The sequence below is a fragment of the Megascapheus bottae genome, unplaced genomic scaffold, assembly GCF_031878675.1.
Source record: "Megascapheus bottae isolate mThoBot1 unplaced genomic scaffold, mThoBot2.hap1 HAP1_SCAFFOLD_50, whole genome shotgun sequence".
Taxonomy (NCBI): Eukaryota; Metazoa; Chordata; class Mammalia; order Rodentia; family Geomyidae; genus Megascapheus; species Megascapheus bottae.
In genome coordinates, this window is record NW_028327837.1 from 1,802,047 (window position 1) to 1,823,823 (window position 21,777).

The window sequence follows — 21,777 nt, forward strand, 5'->3', positions numbered from 1 at the left end:
CATTGTTGCACTATACCTCATGTGATGAGACCAACAATTGCATACACACATGCAATTCCATAACACACAGAGCTGGTTCTTAAAATGTGTCCATCTGCACAATCATACAATATTTGGAAATGACTAAAGGGCATACCTCAGAATTCAGTTTTTGTTGCTCCATTTGTATCTCCTTGGGCAGGCAAAGACAATTTGATGAGATTTCAGTTTCTAATCTTCTGTCTTTTGCTAGTTTGGAAAGTTCCCTCTTGATTTCTTTTTGTTCTTCTGAAAGCTAGAAATACATTTTCTTAATTTTTTGGTGTCATACTATAACTGGGAGGAGCAGATCTTAAATTTGAAACAATGCTTATTTTAATTCACCATTTTGTTGCTTGTAATGTGGCTCAAATTCAAAGCCTCTTGATTGCTAGGTAATTGCTCAACCATTTGAGCCACATCTCTACTTTTAAGCTATTTTGTTTTTTTTGGGGGGGGGCACGGCTGGGGCCATGATATTCCTACTGATATTTCCTGTGTTGCTTACATTAAAGGAAAGCTTCACTAGGCCCCAGTTATTTCCTGGGATTGGGGCTTCCTGATTTTTACCAGGCTGTGATTTATTCATCTCTGCCTTCTGACTAGCAGAAATTACAAGTATTAACCTGCGCATCTGACAATTTAAGGTCCTTTATCCAATATACTTTACATAGACTTTAATTTCTCCTATGACAAAATGTTGACAACAATCAAAAATAATTCTTTAATACGGTCAGAGATGAGATTCCACTGTGAAACATAATCACCTTACAAAATATTTGACTAGTGTAATTATACTTTCAAAGCTTTAACATTAAAATACCTATATTAATATTTATTCCAGTGATTAAAATCAATATGCCTTCTACTCCTTCCTTTAGAACATATACACTGAAGGAGGGAAATATAAGTCTAAGTGAAATGAACTTCAGGATATGGAAAAAAGAGATAAGTCCTTGTGGTTGATGCCTTTAATGTATTATGTGAAGCTATTTCTTTACTCTGCTTTTTTATTTTTATTGTTCTATTTTTTTCTTTTTTCCCTTATTGGTTATCACCTGTTGTTGCTGTATCTGACTTTGGTACCTGATGTATTATACATATATTTATTTATTTATTTGAATCAGGGAAGGAAAGGGGAAAAGCAAGATGCTGAGACAAAGGCCAAAGGATGAAGCAGTGTAAAAGGAATATTCACAAGAAAATACGTTGCAAATGAACTTTACAACTTGGGATGTGGTGGAGGTATGGGAAGTGGGAGAAAAACATGGGAAGAGGGAAAATGTTCAAGAGGTAATGTACTCACTACCTTACAAATCTAACCACAACCTCTCTATACATCACCCTGATAATAAAATGAAAAAGAAAGAAAGAACATAGAACACGAGGGTCTGCCACAGGAGCTCACACTAGGTAGGTAAGAGGTAGACTTTGGAAGGAGGTGTAGGAGGGAATGTAATGAGTCTCCCTTATCACCCAGCAAGCCAGGCATGTTGGAATGTACTCGAGATCCCAGTACATGATGGGCAAGGATAAGAAGGACCATAGTCTGTGGCCATCTCTGTGCAAAATGGATACCAAAAAAAAGCAACTAAATCACAAAAAGGACTGGCAGCTAGGCACTGGTGGATCGTCCTGCAATCTTAGCAATTCATGTAGATGAGACCTGAAGATTATAGTTCAAAGCCAGCCATAGCATAGAAGTCTGTGAGATATTTCTCTCCAATTACACACACACACACACACACACACACACACACACACACACACACACACACACACACACACACCTCACCAGAGATGGAGCTGTGGCTCAGTGATAAAGTGCTAGATTTGAGCAAAAAGATCAGGGACAGTGAATAGGCTTTGAGTTCAAGCCTCAGGACACTCACGCAAAAAACAAAAGAAAGGATTGGTAATGTGACTGAAGCAGTGGAGTACTTGTCCAACAAATTCGAACTCTAAATTCAATTTCAGTTGCTCAAAAAAGGGGGGAGGGGCCAGGAGTTTGGCCTAGTGGTAAAGTGCTTGCATAGCATCCACAAAGACCTAGGTTCGATTCCTCGGTAACACATACATAGAAGAAAGCCAGAAGTAGTGCTATAGCTCAAGTGGTAGAGTGCTAGCTTTAAGAAAACCCAAGGACAGTGCTCAGTCCCTGAGCTCAAGCCCAGGATTAGCAAAAAAAAAGGAAGAAGGGAAAAGGAAGGGAAGAAGAAGAAAGAAGAAAGGAGGGAAAGTAAGGAGAGGGGAGCAGAGGATGAAAAAGGAAAGAAAGAAAAAAGAAAGAAGGAAAGAAGGAAGGAAAGAAGGAAGGGATAATATATACTAAACATATGTTAGATGTTAAGAATTAGTCCCAACTATTTGTTTTAAATATCATTATTTCTAGAAGGAGACACACTGTGTCCTGCCTAAGTGAAACAATAACAAATCACATACAGAGCTTTGGTCAAACACAGGCCAGGCATACAAAGGTGGACCCGCAGGATAGCAAGTCTACTGATGAAGCAGGTGTGTTAAGTGTGTGGAAGTGCATCCTTCTGATGGTTTTGCAGTGATGAAATTGCCTAATTATGCAGTTCCTTGTGCAGGTGCCTGCTGAATATACTAAATCAAAGGGATACAAAAAATAATATTGGCAATGAAATAAATGAAATAAACATAGCAATTGGATGTCTGTAGCAGATTTATTTACCTGAATCAAGGCATTTCGTAAAGTCTCTAATTCCATATCACATGCACAAGGTTGCTGATTGCCTTCTTTATTATCTTGTCTTTCCTTGTTTTGTTCAGATGAGCAATGTGCATTTGTCTTCTTGTCATCTAGTCTTAAGACATGAATACAGTTGTAAAATTTCTTTTGTTAGAAAATGTAAAGCTCATTGGCCGATATCTCTTCACATGTTACCATAATAAAACTTTTATGATCCCTTCCTTTCTAGCCTTCTGTAGTATGTCACTTAAATCTCTTCCAAAAGCTACCACAGTAGAAAAGGAACAATGAAAGATAATTCTGTTACTTAGGAAGCTACTTTTACTAGCATAAAATATGAAAATGAAACTCTAATATTATTCATAAGAGATGAAAGTCATGTTTATATAATCTTACTGTTCTCTCAACTGAACTAGGTAACACAATGTAGCTAATAAGTTTTAAGGTTAATGTGCACAAATGTGCATACATTTTCTACAAAAAAGTTTTATCTTTATACAATCTTTCCAATAATTCAAAGAATGACTTGCAGTGTAAGGTAGCCCCTTAAGATATTTTCACACAACATGTATCTACCCAGTACCAGAACCCCAAGCCAAGCTAAGTTTTCTAATATCTGCAACCACACTTCCATGTTTCCTTTATGTAACAGTGTCTCTGATTAATATCAGTATGAATACTAGGAACAACTTAAATGATAAACTTAAATAATACAATAGTTACTAAAATAAAACAGTAACTTTTTTAGCATAGATTAATTTTTATATATGCATATATAATAGGGATAGTAGATAAAATAATTAAAGAACTCTTTTTTTTGCCAGTCCTGGGACTTGAAATCAGGGCCTGGGCACTGTCCTTGGGCTTTTTCCTCAAGGCTAGCCCTTTACCTCTCAAGCAACAGCACCACTTCTGGTTTTTCTATATATATGGCACCGAGGAATCAAACCTAGGGCTTCCTGCATGCTAGACAAGTACTCTACCACTAAGTCACACTCCCGCCCACCCCAAAGAACCACTTTCTAATCAACTTTTTCTTTCATTGTTGTTGAGTGAGAATAAGTGACTGCTCCTGTCAGCCTCAGAGAAACAGAAGAATCTAACACAGTTGAAGCACTGGATTTAATCCCCAGAACCAGCTGTAGAAAAATAAATATATAATTTTTAAAAACATTTTACTGAGTAGAAATGACAATTGTATATTGTAAGGAACTGTGAAAAATAGAAACATTCTATGAGTATTTTTGAAATATTGATCAAAGTCTTTATCTACTCATGTTTTACATAGGTAGACATATTTGTTACACATACATTTATTGAAAGTAAATAATTAGAAATATATAAAATTACTTATATGAAGAATATTCTTCATCAGTATCAGTTTTAATGAAAAAAATTAGGGTTCAAAAAGAGTTTGCAGGCTGGGAGTGTGGCCTAGAGGTAGAGTATGGAAGTGGCCTAGCATGGAAGAAATCTTGGGTTTGATTTCACAGTTCCAAATGCACAGAAAAAATGTTGGAAGTGGTGCTGAGTGCTAGCCTTGAGAAAGTTCAGTGACAATGTCCAGGCCGAATTCAAGCTACAGGACTGGAAAAAAAGTTTTTGCAATATACTGAGATGTCTGTTCTACCTTGTTTACATCATTAAAATTGAGGTTCAGGAAATATTCCCGGAGCAGGGAGTTTGGCCTAGTGGTAGAGTGCTTGCCTAGCATGCATGAACACCTGGGTTTGATTCCTCGGTGCCATATACATAGAAAAGCCAGAAGTGGTACTGTCGCTTGAGAGGTAGAGGGTAGCCTTGAGGAAAAAGCCCAAGGACAGTGTCCAGGCTCTGAATTCAAGCCCCAGGACTGGCAATAAAAATATTCCTTTAATTACTTCATGTATCAATGGTAAATAACTCATCAAAAAATATCAAGCACCACAAAACAAAACCCTGAAGAAAGTGAGAGGGAAGTCAGTCACAGCAAAAGTTCTTTTCTGTATGTATTTAAATGGAGCTCAAATGTTTCCACACAACTAGATACATACCTCCAATGACAAAATTCTCTTGCCTGTGCTTCTTCACACTGTAACTGTGATAATACTTTGCTTTCTGCTCGCTCCTTTTCCTGGCATTTCAATATATTTTCCAAACATATTCTTATATGTATTTTACGCTGTCTTTTTTTAAGTTGTGAAGATATTTTATATGAGTGAATTGCATCCTGGGTCTGAAATAGCTGACCTGAAAGAAAACAGAAAAAATTCTTTGGGCACATAAAGGACCACATGTACCCATAATCTCTCATTCTCACTCTGGACACTCTACCCCATATGAAACCACTGTACAAAGCTCTGCAGGTTACATCCCTGTTCTGGGTTAGCTTAGAGCCTAGGGCAGTGGAAAGGCAGAAAAATGACCACTGTCGATTAACTAGATGCATTTTCTCCTTGTTCTAGGAATTTATTAGGCACAGGAGTACTTTCCAGAAGAAAATAGCTACACTGATAATTAAACACTAAAAAGGAGACAGGAAGAGAGATTATGAGCTGATATTTATCCAATCTACAATAGTTATTGATGCTTCATGGCAGTCTGTTTCTACCTAAGATGGAGTAAACTGTGTTGAGCTATGCTTCTGCCTGAAGCCAATCCAAAAATATTCAAGCAAACCACACTAAAGCACTTTGAAGACAACATATTTGAGAGAATGGAGTCAGTGAATGCACTGCTAAACTATTGCAGAGGGGTGTCCTTGAGAGACAGTGAAGAAAATATTCCCAGTGCCCAGGCCCTTCTGTGAGAGGGGTAGAGACCAAGGCACAGAAAGAAGACAGCTGGGTGGTGCATACTCCAGGTTCCCAAGATGCAGTGGTGAGGAAAACAGGCTGATGGAAGCGAGGAGGATGAGTGTCACGTGACAGCGCACTGGAGATTTCAGAGAGGAACAAGGGGAATTCAGGAGAGCTACACAGGACCCCCTTGCATATGTAGCAGAGCAGTGGATCACGTGTGTTCAGAAAGGGGCCTGGCATTGAGGAATAAAACACATGAAGAGATGACAGGAAACTACCTATTGTTCACACACTGCCAGGAACTGCTGTCTTTATAGAACAGAGGACATCAGAAAGGCCTTGCTTCAACAGGGCAGAATTAACCCTCAATAAATCTTGTCCTGAAATATCTTAACAATTTATGAAACCAAGACAGAAAGAACCAACTTTATCTGAAAGTGACTTGCTTCCAAAAATAGGGCTCAAGAAATCAAGTTGTAAATTACAGAAATCATACAGAAGGTTGATGAGCATAACTAATCATGTATTAACCACCGTGATTACTCTGTAGTTTTCTCAGTAGTCCCAACTGATACATTTTATTCTGCACTTGGGAGAACTTAATAAAAGAAAGAAATCATATGCTGATAGATCTGGATGCTGAAGCTCAACCCTATAATCCTAGATACTCAGGAGGCTCACAGGATCAGGGTGGGCAAGTAAATAAATACAGGAGGCCCTTATCTTCAGTTAGTTAGCAAACCCCCAGAGGGTTGAGCCTAGACTCAAGTGGTACAGAACCAACCAAAAGCAAAATGCCAAGCATTTGAGCCTCAGACTTCCAGACTTTCTGCACATGTGCGTACACACGTGTATATACACACACACACACACACACACACACACACACACACACAGTGATCATATTAAGAGCTTAAAAAATAAAGCCAAAAATGTATCCTCTCGAAAATGAAAGCTGTTAGAGTAACGGTGATCTGAACTCTTCAGGATGAGCTGTGGAAAGACAATTCACCAAAGATGATACACAAATAGAATTGGCCCTGGCAGGATAGCAACCATCAGCATGCATCTGTGATGCAATGAAAGGACTTGGATATGCAGCAGGGCAGGGACCAGCTAAAATGCTAAAACTCACAACCAATGTCACATTACAGTGTACTTGTAAAAACAGAGAAAAGGAAACCAGTAATGTTGATGTTAATAGCTAATGGCAATGAGAATTTACATAACTTTTGGAAATTTCCTTACTTTATCTTTCCTTTCTGCCACTCACCTCCTCCCCACTTGTTTTGACATAGGGCCTCACTATGTAGTTCCAGCTGGTCTGAAACTTTAAATCCAGTCTTAGCCAGAGATGCACTGGGATTACAAATACATGTTGACGGGGCCAGGAGTTTGGCCTAGTGGTAGAGTGCTTGCCTTGCATGCATGAAGACCCAGGTTCAATTCCTCGGTACCACATACATAGAAAAAAGCTGGAAGTGGTGCTGAGGCTCAAGTGGTAGAGCTCTAGCCTTGAGAAAGTCCAAGGACAGTGCTCAGGCCCTGAGCTCAAGCCCAGGACTGGCCAAAAAACAAAACAAAACAAATACATGTCACCCTGCCTGGCTTTTGGAAAGCTCCCAATAAAGTCACAAAAGGAGCATGAAGAGATTTTGTGAGTGATGTTTATTCGCTCCTTTAGTGGCCATGAATAAACATATATGGAATACATTAGTGAAAAAATAAACTGTAAATTTCATATCATGTGTAGTTCATCAGGCATCAGTAACACCTAAAAAATCAAAAGAAAACTAAATGCTCTACTGCAAGAATACCCCTGTATGGATATGGGAAGGTACATGAGAAATCTAGAGAAATCTGTAGCAATGAGAAACAGTAGCTGGCTTTTGAACCAAGGCTTGAAAAGATCTGGTAGGCACTAAATATGGGATTAGCATTTACAGAGCTGACTAGGGTCTCCTAAGTTGGGGTGAAAGTGAAAGGTACCTAAAGTTCCTGTAGTATTGTAGGTGTGACCCTCCGTGAGAATGGGAGAGCATAGAGGAGAAGCACAGTGAAAAGACACAGGAGGGATTTTCCACTGAGAGCGATGCAGTGGGAATCATCTCTCCATGGCAAAGTGTGTAGCCCTCATTCTACTTTAACCTGAGGCATATTTGTGACACTAATGCAATAATAACACATTGGTATGGTATAACAGTGATAAGCAGCGCTAGTGTAAGTAATCTAAAAGACCTTAGAAGCCAGGTGCCGATGACTCACAACAACTGTATTCTAAGCTATCTGAGTTCTGAGGATTTGGGTTAAAGGCCAGTCAAGGCAGGAAGTTCCATAATGGTCTCATCTCAGAAAAAGAGTAATGGGGCTGGGGCTCAAGTAGTAGAGTCCTAGCCTTGAGCAAAAGAAGCTCAGAGACAGTACCCAAGCTGGGGTTCAAGTCCCAGGACTGGTTAAAAAAGGACCTTACAGGTATTCAGTGGCCTTACCTTCACCTTCCATTCTGTGTTGTTTACTTTGCTCATAATGAGGCAATGTAGACTCTTCTGGGACTGATTCAGACGACTTAGAGAAGACATTAGTGCCACCTGTTCCATTGATTTGGTCTGTGGTCTATAAAGTAAGTAACAGTATTTCAAAATGTGTATGTGTTTCTGAAAATACTTCTAATGCCATATATCGAATATACAAATATGGTAATTATTCATCTTTTTATATTTGCACTAAAGATCCTTCTGAAATGAACTCATTTCATGTAAGGTTAGAGGAAAAATCAAGAATCAAATATATAAGATAAAGATAAAAAGATATATTTTAAGTATGAATACTAGCTATTATTTAATTACTTTTTCAATATTAAGGGTAAATGCTACCGTTCATTAAAAAGGACCCTGTTATTTGCAGTGCCTATTTCTTTCTGATTTGCATGTGAAACAACTGTTGTTGCTGCTGTGGTTGTCATCAGGTCATTGATCATGTCATTCAAGCGTGTGACTATAGAAAAACCCAGCAGATGCACAGAACTATGGCTGGTGGGAGTATTTCAGCAAGCAACTAACTCAAGAACATAGACAGCAACCGTGAATATCCCATGAGCTTTGGAGGATAGAGTATCAAATACATAATTTTAAAAGTACTACTATTTTCAGTGGGATCGAATTAAATATAAAAACACTTTCCAGGAGAATAGCTTACATCTGAAAAGATGATATTTGTATAATAAAGAGAGATCCTAATACTGAATTAAGCAAAAGAAAAGGTAATGTCAGCTGGGCTCTAATGGCTCACAACTGTAATCCTAACTACTCAGGAGGCTGAGGTCAAAGAATCACAGTTTGAAATAGCTTAGGCAGCAAAGCCTGTGAGACTCTTTCTCCAATGAACCACTAAAAATCCAGAAATAGAGCCTGGCTCAAGTGGGAGACTGCTAGTCTGGAGCAAAAAAAAATACCCTCAGGGCAGGGGCCCTGAGATCACAACTCAGGATTAACATCAAAAGAAAAAAGAAGAGTATTGTCCTAGATACACAAAGACAGAAGTACAGAACCTATATATTAAGGAAAAGCTTTCAGTGAGAAGAAAGCAGTAAATCACAGAGAGCTCCATGGAAATTTTGTTCTTTACATTAGATTTAAATACTGAAAGTTTTATCACAATATACAACTCTTCCCTATGAGGAAAAATTATAATAAGTTTTAAGAATGAAAGCAATAGGACAGTTTTTGTTTCTTTGGTTTTCAGATTCAGCTGGTTCCAACCTTTACACTGAGTGCCCCTCTTACTCTTGTTCAGCTTTCTAGACCACTTCGGGACTCTACCCCATGAGGTACACTGCCTGCCTCCTTTTTGGCTACTTATTGTTGACCAGGAGTCTCCCAGACTGTTGTGGGGGTTGGCTTTGAACCTGGACCTTCCAATTCCCAGCCTCTGTATCTGGTAAGAAGCTATTTCTTAAATGTGAAAAATGTGTCTTGTCTTTCTGCCATCATTCCTTTCTTATTCATTGTAACAATGTAGATGCCAGGATAATGAGTATCTTACTATCAACTGCTCAATCTATGACTGTAAGGATAAAATGATGAACCTAGGCATTGTCTGCTCTGTCTCCCTGGATAATGTTTCCTAGATATTCATTTGTCTGATACAATGTCATATTAGGGAACCCATTGTCTGAATATAGAATTTTCTTCCTAATGGCTTCCATTTCCGCAAGCAAGAAAAATGAAATCCTTTTTAACACCTTCACTGGAAGGGATTCTAGAGATGAAAATTCTTTGCTGACAGATTCCTTTTCTCTCATGTAAATATTCATCCTGTTTGTTTCCTGACTATCTCTCCAAAGGTAATTATTCAGAAAGGGAAATGGATTCAGTGTCTAACACATAACAATTTTTAATGTGCTATAAAAAAACCAAGCCCTACGTTCCTGTAGGATGCATTGGCTAATGGTTTCCTTCAATTTGGTAATCTCTACGTCATTCATATGTGTATATCCATGGCAGATTACCCAATATCAACATATGCTAAGTTATCATTAAATCCATCTATAAATTTTTAGTTATATTTTCTGATTCCATTCATTAAAATAAAAAATTCTGGGCCGGGAGTTTGTCCTAGTGGTAGAGTGCTTGCCTAGCATGCACAAAGACCGGGGTTCGATTCCTCGGTATTACATACATAGAAAAAAGGCCAGAAGTGGTGCTGAGGCTAAAGTGGTAGAGCGTTAGCCTTGAGAAAGTCCAAGGACAGTGCTCAAGCCCTGAGCTCAAGCCCAGGACTGGCAAAAAAAAATTTGTTTGTGTTGTAATATTATAAACCCTTCCTTATTAGTCATCTCCTTCAGTTGCAATAATGTCTCAATATTCATACTTAGTAAAATAACTATAGTGCACTTGTTATTTTGAACTATTGATTGTTTAGAGTAGTCTGTGAGGTAAATAAATTCCTTTGGTTATATTATTGAATAAATAAAATACATTTGCAGGAGAAGATAGAATGTAAATGATGAACATACCAAAGGCTGTTTATGCTCCCTGCCCTCACAACTCTCTTGCTCTTCTGCTGCAATAGACTGAGAGTCATGGCCTGCTGAGAAAACCATATTTTTCACCAGTCATCTACTGAAGTCAGATAAATGATAGTAAAAGAAAGAAGTCTATTCTTAAATTAGACATAACAAAAGTTTATCCTCAAGTGTTCAAAGTAACCCTGAGCAAAATACTTTTATTTCTCCCTTCAGGAATTACTTTAATGACCCAGATTTTCATCAATTGAATATATACTGAATATCATCTGAGAGGAAGACATGGAAACATTTCTGTGATTAATTTATTTGATATAAGTGAACCAACACAAGAGGCTAAATATAAAATGTAAAAAAAATAATAAAAAAGAGCAAATTCAAAGTGCATATTCTTTTATTTTTATTTTTATTTTATTGTCAGGGTAATGTATAGGGGGTTATAGTTACACTTGTCAGGTAGTGGGTACATTACTTCTAGCACATTGATAACCCTTCTCATGTTTGTCCCGTTTCTCACCACCCACCCCTCCCAATCATCTTGTTCCCCTCTTCTCTAGTTGCAAATATACAAATAAATGTATATATAAAATACCAGGTAACAAAGCCAGATACAGTAACTACATGAGATTAACCAGAAGGGGAAAAAGAAAAAAGAAATAACTGTACATTAAGAATCACAATCACCCTATTCTTATCTGCCTCATTTAAGTAACCTATCAGCAGCTCATTCCAATTGTTTTCACCTCAACAGCAAGTGTTTTCAAGAACTATTTCTTCTCTTATTTGGCAATCAGTTTTCCTCTTTTGTGACTTAATCTACTATTTGTAACATTCATTAAAGATGCCTTTTTTCCCTACTTGCCCAGATCGGGCATTCTTTGAAGTGAAGTTTACTTCTTTATCAAATTTGCACTGCATCTAAAACTTTCAGAATGAACAATATTTCCTTAGATGGTTTTCACTTCCCTAGTGGCAAGGTGGTTCCTACTGTGTCACTTTCTCTGACAAGACCAGGGAGGAACGGCCTTGTGACCATGCACCTTTAGGATTGTGTTTCAAATCAGACTCTCCATTAATAATAGCTCTCGCAACTTTAAGCATAATTTCTGAGAGAGTGATTTATTATATTTCTTAAAAAAGATGCTGTTCTAGAAAGTGAATTGATATTTTCTCATAATTGTCCACTGTGTCTTTCCTTTTCCAACAAAGTTCTTCATCTGCTCATTGCCATTTCTATATCCATACCTTATTTTCCTAAATCTAGTCTCTTGTCTAAGTGAGCTTATCACTTCTTCTCCCCTGTAAGTGATCCCATGACATTCCTATTGTATCAGAACACATTAAATTGAAACTCATTATGGAATCCAATTCTGTGGCATACTCTAATGAACCTATTCAAAGAACTTGATGATAAAAAATTGGTCAATTTACAAAGTGACTTTTGGCCTATAAGGAAAAAGGGAGACCAGGAGTTTGACCTAGTGGTAGAGTGCTTGCCTAGCATGCACAAAGACCCAGGTTTGATTCCTTGTTGCCACATACATAGGAAAATCCAGAAGTGGTGCTGTGGCTCAAATAGTAGAGCTCTAGCCTTGACAAAGCCCAATGACAGCCCTGAGCTCAAGTCCCAGTATGGGCAAAAAAAAAAAATGAAGTATGCAATTGTAATTGTTCCTTGGATCCACCTTTTAAATTTACCTTTGTTAGCTATCATTTTTATTGATTATGAAACATGGCAGCCAATATGTTACAAAGAAAATTTGTCAAATAAATTTTTAGAATTAAATAGGACTTCTTACTTAGTACTCGTGCCTTTACTGGACTTTGTGTTGTTAGATCTGCAGCCTCAGAGGATTGAGCAGCACCCTTCTTTAAAAGAACAAAGCAAGGAGTCTGAAGAATAATGGGATGAACAATAAGCTGTGGGAAGATGTGGGAATCACATTCTGATGAGATGCTTGAACTTCTTCTTTTAGAAAGAGTGGAACGGGAAAATGTGAGAAGTATATATGTGAAACAAAAGCACATGAATACAGGGGCTCATATATGCCCTCTATATCCAGTATATCTTTTTAGGATGTGGAGACCAGTAATCCAAACATGTCCAGACATATTTTCCTGTATACAGAATCATACTTAGGATGCTTATTTCATTGATAAAAAAGTGAGTCATTGAGAAAAAAAGCAAAGAAAGAGTCCAGATAATAGATAGATGATAGATAGATAGATAATGAGTATAAATCATATGTATTTGTATATAGGAAGGAATCAGCTGAACATATTAAAATTCAAAGGCATCAGGAAACCATATGGTTAAAGAAGGATATGAGTTAGTGCCTAATTGTTTGGATGGTGACAATTTGTATGACTTTAGATTTTTTTCCTTTATATTCATTTCTATTAATCTCTTCTAAGATTTTAATAAAATGCTTGTGTAATAATTAAAAGGAAAAATAAGTACTTGGCATTTCTAACCCAGAATCTACAACACTAGCCTTAGGTGTCTTTGGCTAATCTCAGTCTTTTAACTTAAGACATTCCAATGACTATAGGTAAAGAATGAAAGTATCTAATTCATAATAAATAAACATATATTTTCTCATGATTTTTCCTTTGGATGCAATTAGTATTATTGCCGAGAATTAGTTTCTTCACTAATAGAACTTTTCTAGATGTTTAAATCAGCTTAGTTAACTAAAGTCCAAAAAGCAGATAACTTGAAATACTAGATTGGCTTTTTTTTACACAGTACTGGGGCTTGAATGTAGAGTCTAAATGTTATGCATTCCCCTTTTCCAGTCTAGGCTAACATCCTACCACTTGACTATTAGCTCCACTTCTGACCCTTTGCTGCCACTACTGGCTTCAAACTGTGATCCTCAGATCTCAGCCTCTGGAGTAGCTAGGATCACAGGCATGAGTTTCTGGTGCCTGGCTCAAAATCTTTATGTTGCTGGGTACTGGCTGAGAGCTAGGATTGTGGTTCAAAGCCAGCCCAGCAAAAAAGTCCATGAGATTCTTTTTTTTTTTTTTTTGCCAGTCCTGGGCTTGAGCTAAGGGCTTGAGCACTGTCCTTGGACTTTCTCAAGGCTAGAGCTCTACCACTTGAGCCTCAGCACCACTTCCAGCTTTTTTCTATGTATGTGGTACCGAGGAATCGAACCTGGGTCTTCATGCATGCTAGGCAAACACTTTAACCACTAGGCCAAACTCCCGGTCCTCCATGAGATTCTTATCTCCAATTAACTACCAGAAAACTAGGAGTGGCTCTGTGGCTCAAAGGGACACAGCTGAAGAACTGAGGAACCCATGACCCACAAAAAAGGAATATGTGCATATGCATATGCCTTGCCACTGAGTAAAAGATCAATATTAAAAAAAAACAAAACTGGACTTGCTGGGCACAGTGGCTCACACCTATAATCCTAGCTAATTAGAAGGCTGAGATCTGAGAATCACAGTTCAAAGCCAGCCCAGGCACAAAAGGACCTGAGACTCTTATCTCTAACCTCTAGAGAACCGGAAGTGGGGCTTGGCTCAAGGGTAGGGTGGTAGCCTTGAGCCAAAGAGTTCAGGGACAGTGCCCAGGCCTACTACAAGTCTGGTGACTCACAACAACGACAACAACAACAACAAAAACTGGACTGAATTTTTTACCTCAGTGTCATAGTTCGGGTTGTTTCCTTTAATAGAACAGCTATTGTCATCACCAGTCTCTGGTGCCAAGGGCACAGTTTGCACCATCTGCACCTGTGAACAAATGGCAGCGTAAACATGTGTTGGGAGCCAGAGTGGAATCAAACTGTACCTTGACTTGCATCAGACGATGGCTATATTGTCTTATTGCTTTCTGGCCCTATTCTATGTAAATGACCTGAGAATTACCATATGAATGTAACACCTGGAGGTTCCCTGGGAGAGGAGGAGGGAAGAAGGGGGAGGGGAAAATAAACGCGGCAGTCTAGTCAGTCTTTGCCTGGACTGCGGACATCCTGGACCCGGTGTGTCTGTCTCTCTTCTTTTTCTTCCTAGTCCTTGTCCCCTATTTCAGGAACCCCAATCTGCGAACCCTGGTTTGCTGCCGGTTGGCCCCGGCAAACATGTTATTGGCATAAAACGTTATTATTTTTTTCCTCCTTTTGTCTTTTATTTGATGCTGGCAATTGAAGCCAAAGGCTTCATACATACTGTATACACTAGTAAGCTACACTTAAGTAATCTTGACTTCAAATACCATATAGTTTACAACTTTTGGACAGATAATTTTCCTATTCCCAGCCAAGTGTTTCATATTTTTGGCTTCAGATTTTGTCAAATTCCCCAAACTACTAACACATTAGCTTCACTTCCTATTCATACTCATACCATACATATATACCCTTCATTTGATTATCTTGACTTCTATGAAGCTCAGTATTAACACAGCATCAGTTAAAATGCAAGGCAAAAACCACTATACTTCTAGCATGAGAGATAAAACTTAAAAAGCCAAAAACACAAAAAATCAGCCAGTGCAAGTGGCATATTCATACATTTTGGGAAGGAGTGTCTAATAATATGATTTGGGGAAAAAATCTATCAATTTCAATAAATCAACATGTATGTTTTATGAGCCAGAGATTAGATTCTAGAGTATTTCCTTGGGAAAAATGAAAACATATCTAAACAAGACTACTACTAATGGAATGTGTCGGCCAGGCTCAGTAGCTCAAACCTCTAATTCTAGCTACTCAGGAGGCTGAGATTGCGAGTATCATTGTCCAGGGCCAGACAAAGTGAAGTGTTCACAAACCCTCATCTCAATAATTAAAAGCTAGACATAGTGACTCATGCCTGTCATCCCAGTTCTGTGAGAAGCATAAATAGGGGGATAGTAGTCCACAATGGCCTGGGATAAAGGAAGGCCTATTTAAACAATAACAAAAGCAAAACTAGCCAGAGGTATGGCTCTACTGGTTAAAAAAAATCAATATCAACTGGGCGCCTGTGGCTCACACCTGTTATCCTAGCTACTCTGAAGGCTGAGATCTGAGGATCTCAGTTCAAAGCCAGCCAGGGCATGAAAAGTCCATGAGATTCTTAGCCCCAATTAAGTACCAGAAAATTGGCAGCGGCCCTATGGCTTAAGTGATGGAGCTCTAGGCTTGAGCTGAAGAGCTCAGACACAGTGCCCAGGCCCAGAGTTCAAGCCCCACTATGTACCAAACAACAACAACAAAAACAAAAAATCAACCCCAAACCTTGTCTGGCAAGCACAAGACTCTGAATTCAAACCTCACTAGTCATAACAAAAGCAAAACAAAACAGAAAAAAAGAGGGAATATCCATAACAGTTGCATTCATCACAGCCAAAAATACAAACATTCCCAGTGTCCATGAATAGAATGAATAAATAAAATGTGATGAAATAATACTCCAAAATACAAAAAGAATGCAGAGGGTTTATGTAATAAGTATCTCAGAATGAAAGAACTTTTATATGAAACAGAGCATCATGCCAGATTGTTTCATTCATATGATGAACAAGAGAGACAGGGAAGAGGGAGGGGAAAGGAAGAGGGAAGGAGGGAAGCAAGGAAAGAAGGAGGAAGGGAAGGAAGGAGGAAGACAAGAAGGAGAAGTTGGGTATACTGTCACATGCTTTTAATCTCAGCTAGTCTGGAGGCAGAAGGATCATGAGTTTGAAATCCATACAGTAACTAGACAACATACAAATTGTTTTAGGGTGGATTTTTGGCAGGGAAGGTGCTGGCATGGAAACTTGAGCTTAGGCCCTGGAGGCTACCCCTAGACTGTCACTTAAGGCTGAACCACTCTTCTCCACTACTGAATTTTTACTGGCTAACTCTGGACTTCTGCTTAAGCTGGCTTCAAGCCATGAAGCCAGCAGGCGGCGGGGTGGGCTGCTGGAGAGGAGAGGAGGGCGTCGGGGCGGAGCCGCAGCCCGAGCCCCTGGTGTGGCAGTGGCGGAGGGGCACCGCAGCAGCAGGGGAGGATGGCCCCTCAGCAGATGTGGACAGCGCTTGAGGTGGCGCTCCGGGTGCCCTGCCTTGACATCATCGACGCCATCTTCAACTCCTACTGCGATTCCAGCCAGAGCCGGTTCTGTATGGCGCTCCAGGTCCTCCTCTGGCTCCTCGGGATATTTGTATCCAGTATTGTTCCGATCTTGTCACAACGATCACTTTTCAAGTTTTACGTGTACAGCTCAGAATTTCTGTTAGCCGCAACTTCAGTGCTGGTGAATTATTATGTTGCTTCGCACACTGACTTCTATGGTGCCTACAACACATCAGCTTTCAGGGTTGAGCTGCTTCCTCGGAAAGGGCCCTCACTGCAGGCGGCACTCATTGTTCTACAGCTCACATCTGGAAGTGGATACATCACACCACTCCAGATTCAGTCCATCTATTCTTATTATTCTACACGATAAGTTTATCTTTTAGTGAGGCACATGTATCGAATTTATGGATTACAGTTATTGATGGAAGACACATGGAAGAGGATTCGTTTCCCAGATATACTTCGCGTCTTCTGGCTAACAAGAGTTACAGCCCAGGCTACAGTGTTAATATACATTTTAAGGATGGCAAATGAAACTGAGTCCTATTTTATTTCTTGGGATGATTTCTGGGACCTCATTTGTAACCTTATAATTAGTGGATGTGATTCTACCCTAACTGTACTGGGCATGAGTGCTGTAATTTCTTCAGTAGCCCATTACTTGGGCCTTGGAATATTGGCCTTTATTGGATCAACTGAAGAAGATGACAGGCCGCTTGGCTTTGTAGCACCAGTTTTATTTTTTATTTTGGCTCTTCAGACTGGTTTAAGTGGGTTAAGGCCAGAAGAGAGACTTATTCGCTTAAGTGGAAACATGTGCCTTTTATTAACTGCAGTCCTGCATTTCATCCATGGAATGACAGATCCTGTATTAATGTCTCTCAGTGCCTCCCATGTGTCATCTTTTCATAGACATTTTCCCATGCTGTTTGTCTCTGCTTGCCTGGTTGTCCTTCCTGTTTTACTCAGTTATGTTCTCTGGCATCACTATGCACTAAATACATGGTTGTTTGCAGTAACAGCCTTTGCGTGGAACTCTGCTTAAAAGTAATTGTTTCTCTCACTGTTTATACATTATTCATGATTGATGGCTACTATAATGTCCTCTGGGAAAAGCTTGATGATTATGTCTACTACGTTCGTTCAATAGGCAATATTATTGAATTTATATTTGGAGTAGTGATGTTTGAAAATGGGGCTTATACTATGATGTTTGAGTCAGGAAGTAAAATTCGGGCTTGTATGATGTGCCTACATGCTTATTTTAACATCTACTTACAAGCAAAAAAGGGCTGGAAGACATTCATGAACCGTAGAACTGCCGTTAAGAAAATCAATTCACTTCTTGAAGTAAAAGGGAGCCGCTTGCAAGAAACAGGTGATGTATGTGCAATCTGCTACCATGAGTTTACAACATCTGCTCGTGTTACACCTTGTAATCATTATTTCCATGCACTTTGCCTTCGAAGTGGCTGTACATTCAAGATACTTGTCCAATGTGCCATCAAAAAGTATACATTGAAGTTGATATCAAGGATGATTCAAATGTGTCTAACAACAATGGATTTATTGCACCCAATGAAAATCAAAATCCAGAGGAAGCTATAAGAGAAGAATCTGCTGAATCTGACAGAGAATTAAATGAAGATGACAGTACTGATTGTGATGATGATGATGATGATGATGATGATAATGACAATGTTGATGATGATGCTGATGTTCAAAGAGAAAGAAATGGAGGGATTCGGCCCACAGGCGCAGCAGCTGAAGAACTTGTTAATGATGACACTGATTAAAATAGCATTTACTAATCATTGAGGTATTCGTTTAAAATTCAGTTCATCCAAAATGAAGTAATATGCTTCACTTCAGTGTGTAACCAAGCACAAAAAAACAGTATCAATGTTGAATCTGTGAATGGTTTTCTGTTTACTGTGATGTGCTACTGTAAATATACCACTTTAATTACTTCTGGTCTCTTTGGTATCTATTTAAATCTGTGTACATTATTGTACATAGAATAAAATGTTTTCACGTTTTTATGACAAAAAAAAGATGTCATGTTGATTTTATTGCCCAGGCTGGCTTTGAACCACAATCCTCATATCTCAGCCTCCTAAGTAGTTACAATTACAGGTGTGAGCTACTACTGTTACCTGGTGATGTTCTCATACTGCAATATAAAGTATAATACTATCTGCTCATATGTGTAAAGTTTCTCACAATTTACAAAGTGTAAATTATGATCATATGTAAAAAAAAGGCACTACTAAGCTGGGTAGGGCATTAGCCTTGAGCTGAAGAGCTCAGGGACTATGTCCAGGCCCAGCAGTAGGGTGGTAGACTTGAGCTGAAGAACTTAGGGATAGTGCCCAGGCTGAGTCCAAGCCCCATGACCCACAAAAAAAATACCCTACTGTAAGCTGTCCAAATGTACTTCTTACATTTTATTTAAACCATTAAATATGGCCACCTAAGGGAGTGTAAATAACATGTAAATTATAAAGAGGCCTGAGGTGTTACAAGCTGTACCCATACTATTTTACACACTCTAAAAGCAGAATATGAAGACAAAGATAGTTTTATCAAAGAATTTCTATATGAAGGGAATAACTGAAATCCAGTCATTACATTTTACAGCGCATCAGTAGCCAAAGATGAACTAATGGTAACTAAGGGCCATTCAAGTGGTGTGTGTGTGTGTGTGTGTGTGTGTGGTGTGTGTGTGTGTGTGTGTGTGTGTGTTTCATCCCGGGAATCAAAGCAAGGCCTTTTACTTGCTTACCACTGGGCTACCTCTGGATTTCTATTCATGACATATATTGGGGGCTGGCTGTGCTGGCAGTTGAACTCAGGGCTTTTCTCACTTGCTTGCCTATTTTTGCTCAAGGCTGGCACACTAACTGAAGCACACCTCCATTTCCAGCTTTTTTTTCTGAATAATTGAAGAGAATGATGGGCATTCCTGCCTGGGCTGACTTCCATGCATGATACACAGAAGTCAGCCTCCTGAGTAGCTAGGATTACAGGCCTGAGCACCAGTACCTGACCACTTAATGCATTTCCTGAAGTAAATAAAAATACTATATGCAGCAGAAATGAAAACAAAACTTAAAAACCAGAGGGAGGAATCCAAGTTCCTACCAGAAAACGAGGTAAAAAGTAAAAGGGAAGAAAATGTGACCCGGTGTGACTATCAAGTACTGAGTTATTACTATAAGAGTCATGGACGCTTCTTTTGTATCTGAGATACAGAAGGTTTGTCTTTGCATCAGGTCACTCAACTATAAGCATCAATAATTGTTAGCTTCACCACTGGATCATGAATGAACTAGACACCAGAAGTTTGTTCTCACTTTTATGAAGTATAAGAGAAAAACATTAAAGTTTAGCGCAGTAGCTCATGCCTGCCATCTCAGCTGTGGGAAACTGAGATTGAGAGGATGATGATTGCAGACTATATGGCATAAAAGTTACTGAGGCTCCATCTTAACAGAGAAAGCCAGCCATGGTGTCATGCTCCTTTCATCTGTGGCCAATGGCAGAATATGAAATAGGAGAGTCACTGTCCAGATACACCCTGGGCAAAAACCAAAACCCTGTCTTAAAATCACTGGTGCAATTAGGTACATATAGCATTAGAAAATACAAGTGTGAAATACAATTGAAGTTTCACTGAATGATAGAACAATATATGCAATATATTACATTTTCATGTATATTGTTTCTGCAAAAATCTAGAACTTCAAAAGTTTCTTTTTTCTTTATTTATTTATGGCCAGTCCTGTGGCTTGAATTCAGGGCCTGAGCACTATCATTGAGCTTTCTCAAAGCTAGCATCTACCACTTGAACCACAGCATCAGTTCCAGCTTTTCTCTGTATGTGGTACCAGGGAATCGAACCCAGGACTTTATGCATGCTAGGCAAGCACTCTACTTCTAGGTCAATCTCCCGGCCCTCAAAAGTGTCTTTATTAGAAAATTTGCCTGACGTTCATGATGTTCTCTTGGAAGTTACCTCTGATATTTTCATTTGTCTGTCTACTCTGTAAAGAAAATAAAATACAGATAATTCTGGCATCAGACAGGTACTTGTTAATTCCATTTCTGCTCTCATATAGACATTCTGTTGAGTTGTATTTAATCTTAAAAAGCATCATTATTTTCATTAATGTAGATTGAATAATTTTTCTATGATATTTTAAGCATTTTTTCCAGACTTTGGCTGAAAGGACAGCTAAATTGAACTATATAGAGCCAAGTCCCTTGTTTTTTTCATATTTTTATTGTAATTAATAGAAGGGTTACATTATATTCGCCAAAGAGACAGTTCATTACTTCACATACATTAATACCCTTTCTCATGTCTTGGTCCCCATTTCCCCACCCAGAGCCAAGTCCCTTGTATAAAATGTGTTCATGGTCTGGCTTTTTATCCTCACACATTTTCATGACTTACAATACGATACAATCTGTACCTTTTATTTTAGAGAGCTAAATAACACTTTGTAAGTCTATTCCTATTTGAATGTGAATATCAAAATAATAACCATGTATGTGAAATTATTAGAAAACAATGCCAGTTTCTTACAGTATCCAATTTCATATAATTTTTTAAATCATTTTTGGAGTTCTCTTCAAAACAAGCTGTTAGGCATCAATTAATATTGATCTTATTACCTTTCAAAGAAAATAATCAGTTCAGAAAAAGGGCTTAAAGTATGGTTCAACAGCAGAATGCCTACTAATCCAACTTGGTGACCTAAATACAAGCTCCATTTTTCTTTTTCACACCCCACAAAAATGAGAATGAATTTTTCTGTGTTTCGGTGAAGAGTTATTGAAGGATCTATCTATTTATCTATTTCTGTAAGTACCTACCTATGTCCATACCTACATACCTAAAACTTGTATTTATTGTGAATATATTTTAGATTAGGTTAATAATATTTTCTGTCTGCTAATGTCTCACATCTGTAAACCTAATACTTGGGATATTGGGCACTAAAGATCCTGATTGGAAGTAAGCTCAGACAGGAAACTCAATAATATTATCATTAGCCCCCCCAAAAAAAGTCCTCCAAAAACAAAAACCCAAAAGCCAGAAGTAGAGCTATGACTCTTAAAACATTTCAGACACTAGCATGGAAAATGAGGGGAAAACTAATGGAAAAAAT

At 38.5% G+C, this 21,777-nt stretch overlaps 1 protein-coding gene and 1 pseudogene across 1 annotated transcript in view; one reads left to right on the plus strand and one right to left on the minus strand.

Annotated features, from left to right (window-relative positions):
• Positions 1-21,777, minus strand: part of LOC150039056 (uncharacterized) — a 341,232-nt gene that overhangs the window by 4,696 nt on the left and 314,759 nt on the right. Inside the window, exons 10-13 of the mRNA XM_090328058.1 lie at positions 8,004-8,127; positions 4,768-4,963; positions 2,717-2,849; positions 137-274 (exon numbers count right to left, since the gene is read on the minus strand). Of these exons, the coding sequence (XP_090184184.1) occupies positions 137-274; positions 2,717-2,849; positions 4,768-4,963; positions 8,004-8,127 (591 nt within the window). The remainder of the gene's footprint in view (positions 1-136; positions 275-2,716; positions 2,850-4,767; positions 4,964-8,003; positions 8,128-21,777) is intronic.
• Positions 16,521-18,481, plus strand: LOC150039057 (E3 ubiquitin-protein ligase RNF139 pseudogene; annotated as a pseudogene).